Here is a 20,875-nt window from a genome sequence, read left to right as displayed (position 1 = left end):
ATAAGATAAATAGAATTTTTCTCAGTAATAAGATCAGTATTTGATTTATTCACAGCTTCATATATTTTTTTCAGAAAATATTTCCATGCCAAAATATTTTCAAAACTCTGATCAACTTGGCCTTGACCACGGGACATAAAATTAATCCAAGTAGTACCCAAACATTTTCTGACTGCTCCGTAAGCATTCATATACAAATTTTGGGAAAATTCTCAGAATGTGTACAAAATAAATCCTCTCCAACACTGAACCACACTACTACCCTAGCCCCAAACTACAGTTCTAGTATTTTCAACCTGGCAAGAGAAAAAAATAGGGAAAGACGAGAGTGTGTGTTGGATACGCGTATTTTGGCTATAATGTGGCCCTCCTCAGGGAACTGAAGGAAAAAAGGACATGTAATAAAAGGTTGTAAGCATTGTATGTAAATTGAGAAACCGACAAACTTTCAATATAAACCCTAAGCTAAGGAAGGGGGGGGGGGGGCAAAAATTGGAGGAACCAATGACATTTAAGGGGGGAAAACAGGAGAAAAATTAGACGAATTTAAGAGGGGAAATTTTAGGGGGTTGGTAAAAGCAAAATTAAAGAAACCAATGACTGATGAACAAAGATGGTTAAGGGTGCACTGGGTGGGGGGGGAGGAATGAAAGTAAGTGAGTTGAATCACCTCACTTCCTTTCTCTCTCGGCACCCTCAGCCTTATCCAACCTGTGTGATTTTTTGGGTACCAGGTCTTCCTGGGAAACCATAGCCGGCACAGAGAAAGGAACTGGCCCCCTAACCCTGATGTGTGAATTTCACGCACCGTTGGCCTTAGTACTGGGTGAGCCTTACTCTCATCTATTAAAACAACCTGAAGGTTGATAACTGTGGCTTCATTAAGTAGGTAGATAGTTTGGTGACATACGTTTCAATATGCAGCGTATAAAAAAGGAAACACACCAGTATTAAAATTTCAGCTCTTCAGCGGAATGAAAGAGAGGTCTGTAAAATATATAGATTGGTTATATTGAGCAAAAAAATAGATTAAATAATCTGGTAATCAGAATTAAGTACGTTGTATAGGTTGAGTGAATAAAAGTTGCACGTTAAATCATGCCGTTTAAGTAGTGCAGTAGTATGTACCTTCCACAAAACTACCTTACATTTTGTAATCTTTATTTTCTACACCAAAGTTCTCAAGGAAAAGAACTATGTTATCGTTCTATTTGTGTTATTACCTAATGTTTCTTGACCTTTTCAAAGACGATCATGGCATTTTAAGAAAGATTCAATGCTTATCCTCGCTTTCCTATTTCTCGATCATTTATAGCCCCCAAATGCCTATAAAAATGCCAAGAGTAAGCATAATATTTGGATATTGAGATGTAAATAACCAACAATTGGATTATCCGTTGTTGAAAACCTTCTGGTAAAAATTTGACCATCCATACTCTCATATTCAAAAGTTAAATGGTCATTTATGGTCATTTATTTACCTGTATCCTTTTCCAACATAGTTATGAATACGCAACTATTGCATAGACACTCATCACTCCATTTGAAGCATATACCAATTGTTGATGAGCATACTAGATCATCCATGCTAACACCTTGTTCCCGATTTTAAATGATTTTACTTTTCATTTCTACTGTTTTTTTTATTTTAATTTTCATGTGGATTTCTTCATATGAATTTTGGGTCAATTTAGAACTATGCCCAAATATTATTTAACTTTGCACAAAATAATCACTCATGATACGTTTGAACACAAGTTTGTACAAATGTGATATCACTAGCATGTAAATACGCTAGAGGAAAGAGTACTAGAGGCAAACCGCAGTAGCAGGTGCTCAATGAATCCAGGAATTCCCCCTATCCTCATTTTCGGGACCAACATTCTTGCTCGTTACGCAAAATAATTGCTGTGCGAGGTTCTCGTTAAGCGAGGTTTCACTGTACATGGGTTACATGGAGTTGGTTGTATATCATATGGAAAAAAACACCTTAATTAATGACATAAACTCCACTTTCATTTGGCTGATTAAATTTATAAAAAAATAAATGCAATGTTTCGGATTCTCTTTTGTCAGAAATATTGTAATAGATTTGGAGACAACTGTATTAAGCCCTTACTTTTGCCTACAACACATTATAAACTTAGCACATTATATAGTAAGAAAGCATTCATAGGTCCTTAGTATAAAGAAATCGGTAAACAAGAAAATATTACCCAATTATTTAACATGATTAATGACTAGTCAATGTAAGGTGACGCAGGACCTTCTATTGCAACTAGACTATAGGTAAATACATTGAAAATGGGAGGGATAGCACAAAAACCGTTAAATAAAGATATATGTAAACTCATTTAATCCATATGGTTCCCATGGTCTTAAATAACAGTCCTTTCAATACTATGAAATGAATATTATTCAAGAATGACTCAGAAAATCAATACTACCATTGACTATTATGTAAAATATTCTTTTATTTTGTACAATTATAAAAGTTGAGTTAGGTGGAAGGGATTTGTGGCTTAGAACTCACGAAAAGTCAGGTGCCGGTTATTAAATTTTCATTGAAGGCATTCAACGAGCCATATCCTCGACCATCTGTCATTCCTTGTCCCAGGTTGACAAATTCTTGGGTGGTTCTAATTGGTTCATTCTTGTAAGAAATTATTTCTTTGAATTTTCTCTTCCAGAAGTTGGAGGTGTACCCATTCTTTCTGTGGTAATTCATCAGAATTAATCGACAATGCAACAATTACAAAAAATTAATCAACCATCAAATCATTAAATGCATATATTTTTACATCAAAATGAATAAAATGAAGGAAGGGCATTACTTCTTTTAAAACGAGAGTATTAATATTATTGAGTGCATGAATAGTGTGGTTTCATCCATTGACAAAATTAAGAGAAAATGCAGTAAGAATTCAGATTCAAGAGGTGACATTAACAGAAAAAGATTAAAGTTCATATGTGACTTGTCAACTTGTTTATGGTTATTTCAAAAAGCTCATGAATTCATGTATTACTAAATTCATGATTCTGCGTAAAATACAAATAAATACACATTGGGAGGTGTTATAGTATGCATCTATTATGAAATTACTTAATACATATATTACCAACATTATCATTAACTTTCTTTGAAAGTAGAAATATAAACCCATTCCTAGTGATTCACAGCACTGCAATTTCAAGAACATTTAAAAACATTTTTTAATGTCATTGCATTATCACCATTGTTTGGAATGTGCATGTACATATGTACAATTCCTTCTAAGAAGTCTTCATGTATCATTATTTTGTACAACAAGTCAGTTTATAACAATTACTGCCATACACTGCCTGAATAGGTATGGCAATACACTAATTGCTCAGTACCAAAACAAACAAACAAAAAATATACCTGCTTTTAAAAATATCGACTATATATTTAAGGGATATTATAAATTAAATACTTCTCAAAATATAGTTCAGACATCATTAGCATCTGGCCATCAATTATCATGGTTCTCATGGCTAATGCCTGTACAATGTTGAACAACTGTGAGGTAGAGAGAGAAATCCATTTTTTCTGACAAATTGCTTGACATAGGCTGAAAAATTTTGCCAAAATAAATATTTTCATAACATGAGCTAATTATTTTGACTTGTTGTACATATATTTCTGGAAACCAGGCCGAAGTTGATCATTGGTTTTGTTACATTATGGGCCTCAACAAGGTTCTGAAAAAAAAAAACAAAATTTAGATAAAATAATTTGGAAATGTCAACACACTGGAAGGTTGTTACTATCACTAGCAAATCCATTCAACCTCTTAAGCAGCCAAAGTGTAAGATGACTAATTGTTAATGTTAGACATATTACTTAACTGAGGATTAGTACACAAATTATGCTCAAATACAACACCACCAATATCTCCAAGGCACTTTTTATAATAAAATACAAACTCTATTTCCTTGTTTCACATGAGGACATAAATCAGCCAGTTAAGATGTTTAAACATAGTACACAACACCAATTCACAATTGGAAAAGTTTTGTGGGAGGAGGGTGCCATGCAATATTCAAAAGGGAATAACATAAAATTAGTGAAATTTTTATACCCCAGTAAAAGAGATTTTTTTATGAACTGAAGTGAAACAATAGAACTCTGAATTGGTATGTATATCTATTATTGGTAGAATTAGTTTTCTGCAAGTTTTGTGTTCAGCATTCACTAAGGTATTGTCCTTTTGCTGCAATATTTTTGTTATTCCTATTAGTCAGTATTTATATCGAATTTCTGCATTTACAAAATCGTACTGCCCTTGCCTTTCTAAGATCTTATTGTGTACAACTAATCAGTGAAACATTGTCAATTTGTAAATGTAAAATGCCACACATAGGGTGTGGTGTCAATCACCGATGGTAGGTCTTGGAACGTACCACACACAGATAAAAGGTGATGAACTATATTTTACCAGGGTGTACTTTTATCCTTACAGCCCTTTCTATTATAAATGTGCACTCCCTTTTACTCCCTAGGAAAGTGACTCTGGACTGACCAGAGATTTGTGGAGTATCCATAGACTTATATGTTATCATTATCTGTAACACCATTTTCTCTGTAGTCTTTAATGATCAAGTATCTTATGATAAAGCACCAATGATTCATACTAGCAAGAGGGAATGACTTTGTATAGGGTTTCTTGTAAAAATGAAGAATACTGACAAAATACTCCATATCCATTATGTAAATAATAGGACACTCCATATGATGAGAAACTATCACTTTACACCCCGGGTGAAGCTTCCTCAGGTATTCCTCTCCTCTAATGCCAGCACTAAAATATCTAAATTTCTGATCATATTCAGTGATTTAAGAGGTTATACTCAGATGCCTGTATGAGTCTGACATGAAAACATGGGAGGAAAAATAAAGATTCCGACTCATTAAAAGCCCTAAGAAGACTTCACTCAAAGGAAAACAATATCAACAATAAAACTTGAGAGGAAATATATGCAATATTATTTGATTTAGATCGGTAATGGTCACTTTGGACACCTTTCTCGGTTATTACCTTCCAGTCCCTCCTATCTATTTGAATTACAAACTGTCTTTTGGACTCTTCCTTCTGCAATACATTCTTTCCACTATTATTTGGCTTACAAGGAGCCAAAACCAGTTCATCGTTCTCTGAAATAAATAAAGAAAGAGAGTTTCATAAGTGGAAAATCAATTAACTCAACAATTACAAGCACTTACTTTAACACTGATTTTTGAAAATTTCACTACAGGCAGGGAAAATTTAGCTTACCACATATAACTAAGCTCTTAAAAAGACCACCATTTCATAGGTAGAAATGACAGGGCAAGTAGATACCAAAGTCTTCCAAAGACAAAGTACAAAACTCTTCTTCAAAACTCTAAAACTTTCTCTTCAAAACTGTACTTCCAAGTACAAAAACACAGATCAAACTCAAAATTCCAGGTCCTAGATAGGCATTTAAAGTGCTGGTATCAAATTTGTAGAGGTACCTGACTGCCCATTAACAGCCATCGACATAATAGGACAGCCACTCTTTTATGGATTCCCATTCCTCACCTTTTCCTAATTTTACCAAAAAACATGAGTGTTTGGAATCTCAATAGGTATTTTTACGTGGGTCATTCCTTATCCCTTCACATGTCACTGGTATCTCTGATGTCACTCTGACTACAAATTGAGTTTTTGATAGGGCCTCCTCACATAATGGCTTACAGCAATGACAAACTGATTAATTCAAGGTGTTCTACCAATTTTAAGGTAGGTTTCAGATTATTCCTAATTACTATTTACATCTAAGTATTTCAAGAACATCCTCTTCCTTCAACCTACACCGTTTCTTTCTTCATATCCTCAGAACTTAAACCTAACTTCATGTTGTCTAAAAAACCTACTCACTTCCTCTATCCTGCTAACCCAACATCTCCCTTCTATCACACATCTTTCAACATACCACCAAATTTCAATATTTCCCCCATTTACTTTCATTGCCAATTTAAGATTTTTCACCGTAACTTCCTCTCTTCACTAATCTTTTAAAACCTTGGTGTTTGTCTTCCTCTCCATTCAACTTATTTTCACCACCACACTCACATCTTTAAAGCCCCCAGATTATGATAATCCTCTTGCCTCAATAGCCAGGTACACCATCCATAAAGGATTACATTTCAAGTCAATTACTTCACCTATTCCAAAGAAACTGCAGGAGATGCCGCAACAGTAACTTTTAACGGAGTCATCCACTAATATGCATTTCAATACAACAATTTCAGAGTGTAAAAATCATTCCCTTGACTGGGATTCAAACCCGGATCCCTCAATGTCTGGGTTTGAATCCCAGGCAAGGCAAATGATTTTCACCCTCTGGAATTGTTGCATTGTAATGCATATTAGCGGATGACTCTATTAAAAGTTACTGTTGCGGCATCTCCCGCAATTTCTTTGGAATTTGTAAATTTATAAACAGCCGAAGTGTTTAAAAGTTGGCTTTAACCTAGTGGACTGTGGCACATCGCACACTACTACGAATGCCTTTGACATTGTATGTACGGTATTTCATCACAACATCTTGTTCCTTTAAAGCCCCCAAAATTTCAGAGTTTAAGATGAAGCCTCATGGCCCGATTGAGCAGGGTGGTCTCAATTCAACCGATACAGCTCTAAAGGCGAAGGTGGTCTACGCGAAGCTTAGCCTGCGCATCCTCAGCGGTGACGACGCGTGGTGCAAGGCACTCCTCAGGGACGCGTGGCAGGAACTCGCGCGCAACGTATGCCACCGGAGGGCATTTGATGAAACGAAAAAGGTCGCTTCCCTCCTGCGAGATGGAGAATCAATTCGGGTCAAGACCCTGTATGTCAGAGCGCTTACCGAGCGGCAACAAAATACACCAAAAAGAAAGATTTCTTGGAAAAACTGGGCGACCAGCAAGGCGAACGATGAGGCACGTAGTGGAATGTTTAACGTAATCGCGAACACACTCATGACGAGGGAAGTGAGGCAACACCTTCAGCTAGCCAATTCGCCCCTTTGTCCATCATGCGGTCGAATAGACAACGTCGCGCATCTGATCCTTCGATGCAACGATAAAATCAGAGAATGGGAAGCTCTAAAATAGATTTATAAAACCTGGGACATGTTTGGTGGTGGTGCCATTACTGACATAAATCTGATCACCTTGAACTTTCGGCTCTTTCCGAGCTTCAAATCCTTCATAATGTCCACCCTAATCGTGGAATTCACACAGATGAGAACCGCGAATAAACATTCTGCTAAAGGCATGCAAGCATTGGTGGAATGGATGTGGCTGCCCCCGGTACCAGACACACTTCGTCCGTGGTTAAAAAGTTGTTTTTCTGAATAACTGTGCTTCAAAGCTATCAATAATTCCAGCCAAATGTAATGTTCCGCCGCTAATCCAAATATTTCCTTCCATATTTTGTGAACCCTGCCATCATTATTTCCTTCCACAGTATTGTTCATGGTCACAATTGCTTTATGCAATGTATATGAATGTATGTCTATGTAAGTGTGTAACCATAATAAGGAAAGAAAATATGCTGTAACCATAATCTGTAAGCTGACAATGTGTACAATGTAAACACAAGCAGTTTAACATACTAGACCGAATAAAACTTAATTGAACCAATAGCTTAACTGGCTAAAGCACTCGACCTGACATTGAGGGATCTAGGATCGAATCCCAATCAAGGCAAATGATTTTTATACTCTGAAATTGTTGCATTACTTTACCTATATTTTTTCACATCTTTACGCAGTGAATCTGACATTAATTCTCATCTTCTTGCCAATACCTCTTTTGCTAATGCAATTCTTCTCCTTAAGTCACCATTACTATGCCCTTTTGGCTCTAAAATAATTCCCAAATACATGAACTGTTCAATACACTTATCCCATTGAATGAAGAACACAATGTCTTTTTCCATTCCTCTTTATTTTGGTACTACTCGTTTCAACACGTAGGCATCAACATCAGGTACCTGATGGTGATGCCTAAGCATTGAAACTAGTAGTGCCAAAATAAAGAACAGTGAAAAAATACATTGTGTTCTTGATTTAATGAACATGAACTTCCACAAAGTTGAACCAGAAACAATTAAATATACCTATCCTAGTTTATTTCCTCCTACTTCAATGTTAACCTTAGCTTTCCTACTTCTTAATAATTCATTACTTTGGTTTCCCTTTTGTTAAACTTCATCCCACAACTCTTGATTGTTCCTGTAAAGCACTTAATACTTGTAGTAAATGCAATCCCTTGGCTGTCTGAATCACTATTGCTTGATCATCTGCACAATAACTGACTTAATCATCTCACTATCCACTTTTATTCCCAGCTCCAGCCCTTCCTAAGTTACCTTAAGCATTTCCTTAGCATATACAATGAAAATTACTGGTGATATCAAGCAACTCTGCCTGGCTCCCTAATCAATCCCAATTCTCCCTCTGCTGCCCTTACCCTTGCTGGATTCAAGTACAAGTTGCAAATGAGTCACCAATATCTCCAACCTACTCCGATATTCTGCATGTATCTTTCATTAATATTGCTGGCTCCACACAATTGAATCTTCGTAATAAAATAATGTTCTCATCACTGCAATGACATGAAACTTTTCTCTCACTTTATAAAGCCAAACTGATCTCTGCTTAGGTAGTTATTTCCACCATTTTGTAATCTATTGGTGGTTCTTCTAACTACCTTTGCTGCATGCAAAATCAAACTTATAATCCTGTAGTCCTCACGTAAAGCTACTTTTAACCTTTTCAGGATTGGGATTAAACTGACTTTAGGAAATCTGGCCGTATTCCTTCAATATAAATAAAGCATATGGGTTCAAAAATCGCTTCTTTACATTTTTGCCGATGCTCTTTAGTAATTCTACAAGGATTACATCTATTCCAACCACCTAGTTCAACTTCATCACCCCCAGAGCTTTTTAAATCTTGCTGTCAAGTATTCATGGAGCCCATCTATCTCAATTTATGTCGCAATCTCTTTCTATGTCTAAGCTGGCCAACCAAATATCTTTACCGTAGAGGTCTTCTATGCATTATTTTCACCATCCCTGAATCTTTTCTGGCTCTTAACTAACCTGTTTGTTTCTTAATGGTATGTATAGTTTTTCCTTTGCTACAGCCTAATAATTTTCTTATCTTCTCATATGGCACTTCTACTTTTCCTTGCAGCTGAAATTGTTCCATTCCTTGCATTGATCTTTAAAACACTTTTCTTCGGACCTATTGATTTCTCACCTTAGTTTATAGTTTAGATCATGATATAATCTACTCCCCTTTCTGTGTTTGTGTTCTTCGATATTCTCCTTCCAGAAATCCTCTTAAGCATCTCTCCTGTGACACATTGCTTCTTAATCCTCTACTTACTCACTGCCATTTCCTTAGCTACTCTTTCCATCTGGCTCTTAAGCTCCACCCAACTTTCCCAAACCATTTTTATTCCCTTCCCCTCATTTAGATATTTACTCAGTTTTTCTTGGTACTCCTTCCTTTTTACTCCAGTTAAACCTTCAAGATTCCACAATGGTAAATTCTTGCAACCCTTTAAATTCTTTTGAATTGTAAATTGCCAATCTAAATTATGATAATAGTCTGCATTTGCATTCATGAAGCTATGAGAGTTTACGCTTCTAAAACTATGTTGAACAATTATATATTACATAATAACTAGTATCTACCATTTCTACTGGCATCTTATGTATGTGCCTATATCTCTGATGATGTTTGAGCCGAGTATTAATTATTATAAAATCCAGGCCTTCAGGCCTTAATGGTTTTTCACTATTATCATTTCTAATCCCTAAACCATATCTATCTCTCTTCCATTCCTCCCTTCACCTACCATGGTATTTTAATTGCTGATTACTATTAGGCCCTTCCTGGCAGGCTTCCAATTATTTCTTTTAATTGATCGTACAAGCTGGATTACCAATAAACTGTTTTGAGTCCACTTTTATCTCTGTACCAATTTTGTCCATTGTGGTCTTTCTGTGTGAATGTACAGGGTGCGGCAATATAACTTCATTTTTTATAAAGGAAAACCCCTTTAAAAAATAAAGTTTTGTTGCCGCATCATGTATATTCCTTCCATTGTATACCAGGATTCCTTGTCATTAGTCACTGCCAATTGGCATTTGGCTACGTTTAACTAAAGTATTTCAATAAACCTGATGCACCCCATTCATGTAAAATATGAAGCTTCCAAATTATTTAAATAAACTTAACATTGAGAGTTGAAAAATAATTATTCGATAAATTACATCACTCCTGCCATATTTTTTAAGCAATAATTATTAATTAGACTCTTACTTACTCATGAACATTTTCACAAATGTATCCCGCACCAAAAATGCTACATTAAGAATGTTCTGACATGTTTCTTCAAAGGAATCTGGATTTAATATAAATTCAAAGTAGTTAATTGGATTATTTCCAGTAGTCTTGTAAAGATTCTTAAGCTTTTTTGATATCTTGTCCAATATCTCCTGCTGCCCTAATACTTGGTCATCTTGTCCCTAGAAGAGCAAAATTTTCTCACAATTTATATAACCAATAATGCACCTACTGACCATATATCAAGCAAGTATGAACTTACATCATCTGAGCGAGTGTTGAGCACTTCCTTCATATTCTCCTTTTTCCTTTGAAAATGGCGCTGTGCTCGCTCCTTAGGCTTGAATCCTTCCCTGTCATAGGTTCCATTAATGTAGTCAAATGATGGACGCAGTGGTAGCAAATAACCAAAATTCTCTGCAAATTGGGTCCATATATTAGCCTCAGACTGTGATGTTTCAAGCCTCTGTGATGCAAGCATAGTTACCTAAAATTTAATAGAGCTATTATTAGCTATATCTGGCTAAATGCATTGTATTACCAACAATCTATACACTATCAATAATTTAGTCATCCCCCAATCACTAATGTCTCAACTTTATTATGAGTCGATAGTGAGCCAACATGCAGGGAGATTTCATGTTCATTCATAACTTTGTAATGATACTTATTTTTCGTTTTTATGCTCAATTTTTCCACTGATTTCAATTCCAATGTCAATCAAAGCCATATAACATGTTTTATCCAACAAGGATTTCATGGTCAAAAACCACCACCTTCAACAGTGGCATCAAGATTAGTTTTACCTAAGTCTAAGAGGACGGATGCCTGGGATACCAACTGATAAGCAGTACAATATGTGCTACTAAGGACTACACCCTCGGGAAGATTCAAGGCATTAAAATTTAGACTTGAATAGACCCTTGAGGAGAGTCACCAAAAGAGAGATTTGTCTGAGTTGTTTAAATGTCTCTAAAATCACCCTTCAATGAGTATTTGCGCATGCAGTCTTTTCTTTCCCAAGCATAAGAAACTGGCATAAGTAGAAATGGATTCACAGCACAATGAGACTTTATTAACCAATATTATCAGTATTGACCATTTAAAAAAAATATGTGCAGGTGGAGATCCAGTCAACTCTCCATTATCTATACTAATGAATGCATAATGAAGCACGAATAACCTGAAAACATGGATAACCAAAATACATGGAAAATATGGTCGTGATATAAACAGATTCTATTTGTATGAGTGAAAATAGTTTTTAAAAACAATTAACTATGATTCGGATGCAAATGACTCCTCCTCTTTTATTTCTAGTAATTAATTTGAGTTTTTCATCAACGTATAGTTGATTTTTTTCACTTTTCTACCATTTTCTATACTGGTGGAATTATAGTTGCACAAGAACACAGAACTAACATCAACTGAATGGTGGAATGTATTTTCAGAAAGCTAAACCAATCATCTAGTAAGGAAAAACGAATGATTGGTGAAGGACAAATATTGACAAAGAATTGCTGATACATGGATTCATATTCATGCTGCGGATTAAAATAATACAGGGCAGATAGTTATGTTGAATTATTTGTTGCATAGTAAAACTATATACTTCCTCACCTTAAAGGAGAATTAGATATTCTTAGGGCTAAGGAATGAATTAATAGCTTACTGTCTAACATGGCTGGCTGTAATCCAACAATTATAAAATACATATTTGATGGTGCAGTTTGTTAATAATTTAATGGTGTAGTTTTTCCATCAAACAGACAATTACTATCACTGACTTGAGTAAGTTTCATGCAGAAAATCTTGGAGCACACAGAAAATATCCAGATAGTACTCATTCTAAGCAAGATGTGCAAGATTCAGGTAGAGGTCATTCGAAGCAACACCATGAGCTTGACAAACTCTACCATGTACCCTTCCCTAGTAGATAATATTTTCCCTTTAACCTGTACATAAAACATCCACCTTTTTAAGGAAATTAAATAACCAAAGTAACTCAATGAAACTGTGGGAAATTCTGCAACACCAACTACCTGCTCCCTTAAACCCCTTAGAAATCCACGGTGTAAAAGACAACCTCAGTAACTTATCTGATTTAAGCACTCAGAAACAAAGGGTTCCAAACTTGAATTCCAGTCGAAATGTATGATATTTCCACTGAATTTCCCTGCATTCCACATTCAGTCCCCAGCAGGGCCATTTTTTAGGCCTTGAGTTATCAAGGTGATTCCTCTTTATAACAATGAAGTGTGGCATAGAATACTTTTTATATAGAGAATCGGTACAGAGCACTTTTTGTAAAAAGCAAACATGTAGGTATAGAGTTTCTTTTTGGAGGAGACCTCTGCGGTGACTAGAAAAGCACATAGGTTTACACCTTAGGGTTCCAACTGATATCAGCACTGTGAACAGTCACTGAATCAACAACAATAATATCTTCAGCACACTTGCCACATATTTTTACCCAGGCACGTCTCCATTTCACCATCTCTGATGCCACTTCCATTTCCTAAAGTCCTGCATCTATACCCATTCACATGTGACACAACTTATTGCCTAATCTGCGAAGTACATTAAATGAAGTAAACAAGGTGGCCAAATGATCAATGATTTCCTGTGTCCATGACTTTTGAAGGTTGAAAATCACTGTACCAGTTTTTTATTACCACCAGCAATGTTGCAAATTAAACTTTTTTGTACAGCAAAATGATTCATCAATTTATGAAAATATTCACTAGATGAGTCATTTTCATCCCAATAAGTATTAGTTTTCTAATTACATGCTCGAGCTCCTGAAACCTGGATTTCTATGAGTGATTTATTTTGTCAGTACTGAGAAAATTAATGGGATGTAAATAACTGTATTTCTCTATTTTTGAAGTTAAAATTCATAATTCATTGAAAGAGTTTTCGCCTGTGTATCATTCAACAATGAATACTTATGGTTTGAGTTAGACTAAGGTTCATGTGCAACGATAAAACATTAATGTTGACTATAGCTGGTGACATCAGTAGATGAAAGGATATGATGATAATACAATGAAATCTAGATAAGAGAGCACTCAGGGCATAAAACTAAGTCAAATCATTATCATCACTATCAAAATTCATACCAAATTCCTACTGAGAGACCAACATGTAAAATCAGATGTTTAAATGATCTCAAGACTAATAATACCAAGGTTTTAGTATCTGAAAGGGCTATTTCATTTTTTGAACCAGTTGAATCCCATAAGGGCGCTCAAATGGAGATACATATTAAGTACATAATTTAAAGTAGACAATGGAATTCGTACCGAGTGATTGTAGCACAACCTGACTTGTAATGATTTCACAAGAAGTTGCGTCTTTCATTTAGATGTCTGTACTTTTCCTAAGATTTTAATGTAGCATATTCTCAACAGTTCTCCTCTTCCTGTCTGAAATACAATGGCAAGTCACTATAGGCTTAAACTGAAACAACCACAGGATCTATGTGTATACACCCTTCTCCTGCAACATCAGCAACGGTATGGGACAACTTTGGAGTTAACATCGTTAATGAAGCAAACAATATGTTCAAACCAAAAAAATTGTTTCACAAAATTAATTTCTATTTAAACACATATCACCTGGAAAAAATATTCTAGTCTTTGGTTGACGGCGGCATTCTAATTTCAAAGTTTGATTTAAAATACTCACTAGTTTATCAGCAAAATTTAGAGGTCTGAACACGGAGTCTAACTTCTCAGTATTTTGCTGAACAACTACAGAGGTGAGTTCCAGGACCCTTGCATCGAATCCAATTTCTCTGGGTGTTGACACTGAAATTACAGATACTTGATTTTAAAATAGCAATATAAAAAGGTTTACAAGTAAACTATTGTAAATTAATATATAAATAAATATATGTCCAAATTCCGCGGACCAGCAGGATGGAACAAGCGGTGGAACTCAGATGCAATCTGTAACCACCGTGGTACGCTTCGTTGCAATTAATTTTTAAAATCTTAATTGGTAATATGTGCTTGAAATTATCAGTATGATTTTTTTCAGTGTTTTTTTAAAAAGTTGGTTATTTTGTTCAAATGATGGCAATTTAATTTTGTGTTAAGTTTCAATTTCATGAGCATCAAAATAGCTACCCCTGAAATGGTAGTCATACCACATTCTTACAGAAATATTCGTAAAATATCAGATTGCCATCTTCAAAACGTGACCTCAGATTGGGAGGAATGAAATAAAATGTAATGTCAATAAAGATCCATTATTTTGCCTTCACTGGTTCCAAAAACCTGAACAAAATAAGCAGTAAATACCGCTCTCCACTAGTTTCTCCGCATCGTCCATGGCATCGATAAGTTTTCTAACAGCGTCCAATCCAACATCTTGCTTTCCTAAAACCAGTAAAATCCAATTAATCCACATATTTCCATCGAAACGTGTGTAGGTATAATTCTTTTCATTCCACTGTAATTTATTCTTACGTATTTCTTCCACTCGAAGAAGTAGGATTTGATAATCCCGCATCAAACTTTTTTCTTTGTCGGATGACATTTTGGTAAAGATAAAATTCCGAAGTTTGTTTACAATTCAACTTGAAACAACCTACAAATACAAACTTCGACCCACCACACGATTCACAACTCGCTACATCGAACTTCTTCTGAAAATTGTCCAGAGTTGCCAACACCAACATGAAACCGATGAAATGGATGCAACCACCGTTTGATCACCAACTGCTGAAAATTTAACCGAGTCTACGAAGCCTTAAATAGTTATTTTGTAACCCAAGACTGCGTTCACGGTGGTAATGTTATAATTTTAGTTTATACGGTGAAAAATATTCAAATTGATATGTTCTAATTTCTTTAACGAAGAACCATTTAACATTGTACGAAGATTTTTAAACAGTTAAAATATAAATTTTTCTATTGTGTCCAACGAGTCTTTTTCAGTACCGATGCCCTTAATTGAGTGGCTCGAACCGTTGTGGATTTTTTAAATAATAATATTATTTTTGTTAGTATAGCATTTAAGGTAGATTTTGGATGGACACAGACCGACCATCCCTTCATTTGCTAGCTACGGCTATCAGGACACATTGATACCCCACAATACATAAAACTATTCTTAAAATCTGAATACTTTATGCTTCCCTTAATTCTGTTAAATATAATGTAATATCCTAGTCATCAATTCCCTCCTCATTGTAAAAACTTCATCGGCCAATTTAATCTTCCTATGTCCCTACTATTTTGACAATATTGATCCAACAAATTGCTCCACGTGCTCTATATTTTTTCCCATTATAATGTTGAACAAATCCTTCATTTTTCTTAGAAACCTCAATCTTTGTTCTGTTAGTGAAATGATACTTGCAATTTAAACTGATTATTTTTAATGTAAATAATGAAAAATGCTCCGTGGATACTCTATATAATGACTATTGTAATTAATTAATTCAAATTCACGACGTAATTTCAATAATTACCATGTTTAAATATACTTTGTTCACCGTAAGCCAGCATGGTTACGCCATAAAACAAGAAAATGTGCATCAATTTTGTTGGTGTACATCTCTTGGAAAAAAAGTTATTTCCATTAAATAGGGATATTTTACAAACCTCATTTCAGACTTTTTTTACTTGCACACAAGTCATCCGCGAAGTACCAAGGTTTAATAAGTCAGTATGCTTTAAGTTCACGCTTGAAACTATTTGAAGGAAATGCTGTCAAATCTGGAGGGCGCATGTTGAAAACCCCGGCTCCTTGGTGATATGGTTCCTCGCCACTCAAATTGGACGCTCTTTCCTCAATTTGTAAGTCAAGTTTAGTACGTGTATTATGATGATGTATATTCAGCTTTTGTTCATATGTATGCATGTCACTCATTATAAATAAGATTATATTGCGTACATAAAGATCAGCCAGTGGCATCATTTGCTGTTCATGAAAATGAGACATGTAGGAGTGTCTGAAAAGAAGTTTAAGATGGCTCTTATGGTCTGTATCTGGACTCAAAAATCTTTTGGATATGGCTTGATACACCCCAGAATATAATACTAAATGATAATTGAGGTCGAAAATTTGAATTAAACATACATTTTAGAATATCAAAGCTAGTACTGGAAACAAATGTCTCTGCTGGAAAAGTTCTATTAAGTTAAGGTTTTAAGTTATCAATATATAAGGGACATTTTAGGGATGATTCAATCGGAACACAAGAAATTTACGCTGTCATAATATTCCTAATGTAAGATATAAAAATATCTGCTTTGCATCCCTGTTGTTGGAAAAGGGTTGTACATTATCAATCTAAAGTGAAAAACAATTTATGATTTGATTTCTAATTTGGATAATAGGTATATTGCTAGATTAATAAAAATTTACAATCTGATTTTCTCAAGTGGTGCAATGATTATCAGTTGTAATTTTTGAAAATTTGAATGATCACAAAATTATAAACTTTAATTAAAAGCATGCATAGGGGCATACCAGGTGAAAGTTTAAGGAGATGAGATGGGTCCCCAACATAAATACTATACCAAGATTTCCCAATTTGGAACTATATATGAAAAACATGACCTGTTTAAATGAGTATCAGAAAACAATTATTAATTTTTTAGCACTCGATAAAAATAGTACATATGTTGCTTTCAATTCCGAGATGCAAAACCTGTTGAATTGTGAATAACACCTCAGCCTTTTACATATTATTATTGGTGTTCTACTGATTAAGGTAGGTTTTAAATTGGCACAGTCTATACAATGATGCATTTTCTTGCCTCTCGTTACAAAACACCTGAGATCCGATGACACAATTAAACCCTTCTCAATTTTGCATCTTCCCTTCTTAATGCCCAACATAACTATCCTTTTCCTCTCAATGCCTCTCATTGCCTGATTTCCTCCTCACTACAACAGTCATCAACATCCTGTTGCCAATCAGAACGCTCTCATCTACCTTTTCTGCCTACTTTGGATTTCTCCCAAGAGTCCCCTCTCTTCTCTCACCATGTGTTACAATCTTCATCCATACCTCTTTAAGCATTTCCTCCACTTGTTCATTGAAATGCACTAGTGACAATGGACCCTTAACCCTCCTCCTAATCAATATAAGTTGCCTATTCCTCTAATATAACCATATTTTCTGCAATACATTAATTTATTTCACCCAATTTACTCTATCAAAAGCCTACGAACAAACAAATACATCCTGGTAATCTTTTATGCTCCTCTGTATTCGTGGTCCCATTAATGGCTTCACATGTGTCTCTCCCCTTCCTGAACCGAAACTGATCATCCTCTTAATTAATCATTTGCCCTCCTCTTAATTATGATCCAAAGTATGTAAAGTCAAACTTATTGTTCTATACTCCTCACAAATGACTTTTACTCCCCTTTTTTGGGATGTAAACAACACTGATGTGGCAAAATCATCCGGCCAAATTCTTTCTTAATAAGAGTTCCCAATTAGCGAACAAAAACTCTTCCTTCCATATGTTCCTATTCACTTAAAGTTGTTCCGCAGGGATGTAATCTATTCCTACAGCCTTTTTTTGATTCCAACAACCTATCTATCTCACAATTAAATATGCCTGGGACCTCAGCTATTCTCATATAGGTCATATTCTCTTTCACTTCTATTCTATATATATTCCTTCCATCCCTCATGAATCATTTTTGGTCCAATTAATAATTTTCCTGATGTATCTTTGTTAGTGTGTACAGATTTATTTACTTTTTGATAATTCTTTCACCTTTCTGTGTAGTGCACTCTTTCATTCTTCTTTGTAAACTTTCCATCTTTGCACTGCATCTTTCACGAAACTTCTTTTGCTTCATTAGTTTCCCGCCTTGTTTTATTATTAAATGTTTGGTACTTCCTTCGGCCTAACTCTGAGTTTACATTCTTCCATTTCCTTACCTCATCTATCTTTCTAATCATTTTGTCTGCATGATCATCCTTTGTTGTCTTGACTTTTTTCATAGTTTCATTTGCAGCTTCAGATATCCCTTTCTTAATATGCTCCCATTTTCTTCTACCTCATACATCTATGTCCAAAATAGCATTATTATATTATTATTATTAGGTAATCTACCGCTTAAGGTAGGTTTTTGGATGGACACAGCTCCTAAATAAATATTTTGTGACTACTAGCAAAACACAACATCCAGCATCCTACTCTACATTAGGTCCCTCTTCATCTCTGAGTACCTTCTTCCTCCCTTCATCCCGTCCAACATTCCTATCCTGTTCCTTCCCTTTCCTTATTTGCCTAACATTTTCCCCTCTATTACAGTCTTCAACATCCCACTGCCGGTTAATACCCCCTTCATCCACTTTTCCTGCCTCCGTAGGATTTCTCCCAACAAACCCCTGTCCTCGCCCACCATACCAAGTACTTCCTCATTTGTTTTCTTCTCTGTCCATTTCACCTTCTTTATTCTTCTTCACATCCACATTTCAAAAGCCTCCAATCTACGTCTATCCTCCTACTTCAATGACCACGTTTCCGCGCCGTGCATAGCTACACTCAATATCAACATTTTAACGAGTCTTTCCTTAATATCCTTACTCAACGTCCCTGTCATCAACTCCCTCCTCCTTGTGGAAGCCTCTTTGCCCGGCTTAATTCTTCTCCTTACGTGCTTACTACTTTGACCGTGTTGGTCCAAAACACTACCGAGATGCGTAAACTGTTCTACCTGCTCTAATTTTTGCCCTCTTATTTTAATGTTTAGCTTAGCCTTTTTCTTTCTAGAAAATCGCATAACCTTTGTTTTATTAATATTGATTCTCATCCCACATCTATCGCACTGAATTTCCAATACACACAGCAACCCCTTGGCTGACTGACAAACTAAAGCTTGGTCATCAGCAAACCTAACTGATTTTACAAATTCCCCGCCCACTTTCATTCCTACCTCGTTCTTCCCATGCCATTTTAATCATTTCCTCTGCATACAGGTTGAACAGCAACGGTGATAATGGGCAACCCTGCCTTACGCCTCTTCCTAACACTGCCCATCCGTACTCTCCATTCCCCACCCGCACCTGAGCAGTCTGGAACATGCACAGGTTGCGGATTAGCCTCCTTTCCCTCAAATCTATTCCTATTTTCTTCAACATACTTATTAGTTTTTCCCAATTCACTCTATCAAATTCTTTTTCCAAATCTACGAAACAGGCATATACCTCCTGGTTGTATTCTATATTTCTCTCAATTAATAATCTCATTACTGCAATGGCATCATGCGTACCTCTCCCTTTCCTAAACCCAAACTGATCATCCCTTAAGTAATCATTTGCCCTACTCTCTATCCTTTTGTTTATGATCCTTAGAATAACTTTAGCTGCGTGGGATGTCAAACTTATTGCACTGTATTCCTCACATGATGTAGCCTTTACCTTTTTTGGAATAGGAACTAAAACTGATCTCACAAAGTCTTCCGGCCAGATTCCTTCCTCATAAATAGTAAGAATCAGCCCATATAGCCTCTTCCTCCCACATTTTCCTTAACATTTCAACAGTTCCGCAGGGATGTTATCCACCCCCACGGCCTTATTTAGTTTCATCTCCCTTAATGCCCTTTCTATCTCATTGTCTAGTATGCCTGGACCTACGCTATCTTCCTCTACATCATGTTCCTTTTCTATGTCTAACTTTGTTGGTCTAAGTTCTTTACTATATAGTTCTTCTATATATTCCTTCCATCTCTCTTGGATCTTTCCTGCGTCAACTATTATCTTATCTGCCTTATCTCTAACTGCAATCAGAGATCTTCCTTTCTTACTTCTGGATAAAGATTTTACTTTGCTGTACAGCACACCAATTTCCCCCTTCCTCTGCAAACTTTCCATATCCTCACACTGTGTCTTCCACCATGCTTCTTTTGCTTTATTTGTTGAATAGCAGTGTGTGACATTTAATTGAGTTGGATTCCCGTTGCCTTCCTCAATAGAGTTTTTAATGTGGCACCATCACTCAAATGGTCGCTCCACTGTGGTCATATGCAGCTGTTGCTGTGTAGCAGATTCTGTGCAGACTACCTTTCGTCTGGCTCCTAACCTTCAACCTATGGGTCATCCTGCAAGAAGCAATTATCATTGCTCCGGCAAGCACAGCTGTAGGGGTCATCAGAACTTCCAATCCCTTCCATGACATCATGGTTCTTTACCATGGGAAGGCTTTTATATAGTGTTACTCATTTATCATGAATTACTTATATGTATATACTGTTACCTAAAAATCTGAGAATTTGGATATTATCAATAGGTAACAATGATGTACATTATCATCAAATCCATGTTATAATACATTGTAGTTCCAGCACTGTTGAGGTTATTTTTCATATTTGACAGGAATGCATGCATGCATTATATAATTCCAACCCAATATTTTTTACTGACTTTTAAATAATATTTCATCATAAAAATCATGATAAAACGGAATTTAGGAAATGAAAAAGTAGAATGATAGCAAAAAGG

At 35.6% G+C, this 20,875-nt stretch overlaps 1 protein-coding gene across 1 annotated transcript; it reads right to left on the bottom strand.

The window, feature by feature from the left end:
- Window positions 1–2,489: 2,489 nt before the first annotated feature.
- Window positions 2,490–15,019, bottom strand: Nse4 (Non-SMC element 4). Its single transcript, XM_071583379.1, has 7 exons — window positions 14,868–15,019; window positions 14,700–14,777; window positions 14,083–14,204; window positions 10,655–10,879; window positions 10,373–10,574; window positions 5,061–5,176; window positions 2,490–3,723 (listed from the first exon to the last, which is right to left on the bottom strand). The coding sequence occupies exons 1-7, from the start codon at window positions 14,935–14,937 to the stop codon at window positions 3,634–3,636; spliced, it is 903 nt and encodes a 300-aa protein (XP_071439480.1). The 5' UTR covers window positions 14,938–15,019; the 3' UTR covers window positions 2,490–3,633.
- Window positions 15,020–20,875: the final 5,856 nt, after the last annotated feature.

This window comes from Hetaerina americana, unplaced genomic scaffold (genome assembly GCF_022747635.1).
Source record: "Hetaerina americana unplaced genomic scaffold, ioHetAmer1.1.p SCAF_1, whole genome shotgun sequence".
Taxonomy (NCBI): Eukaryota; Metazoa; Arthropoda; class Insecta; order Odonata; family Calopterygidae; genus Hetaerina; species Hetaerina americana.
Note: the sequence above shows the minus strand (reverse complement) of the source record. Positions and strands in the feature narration are given on the sequence as shown.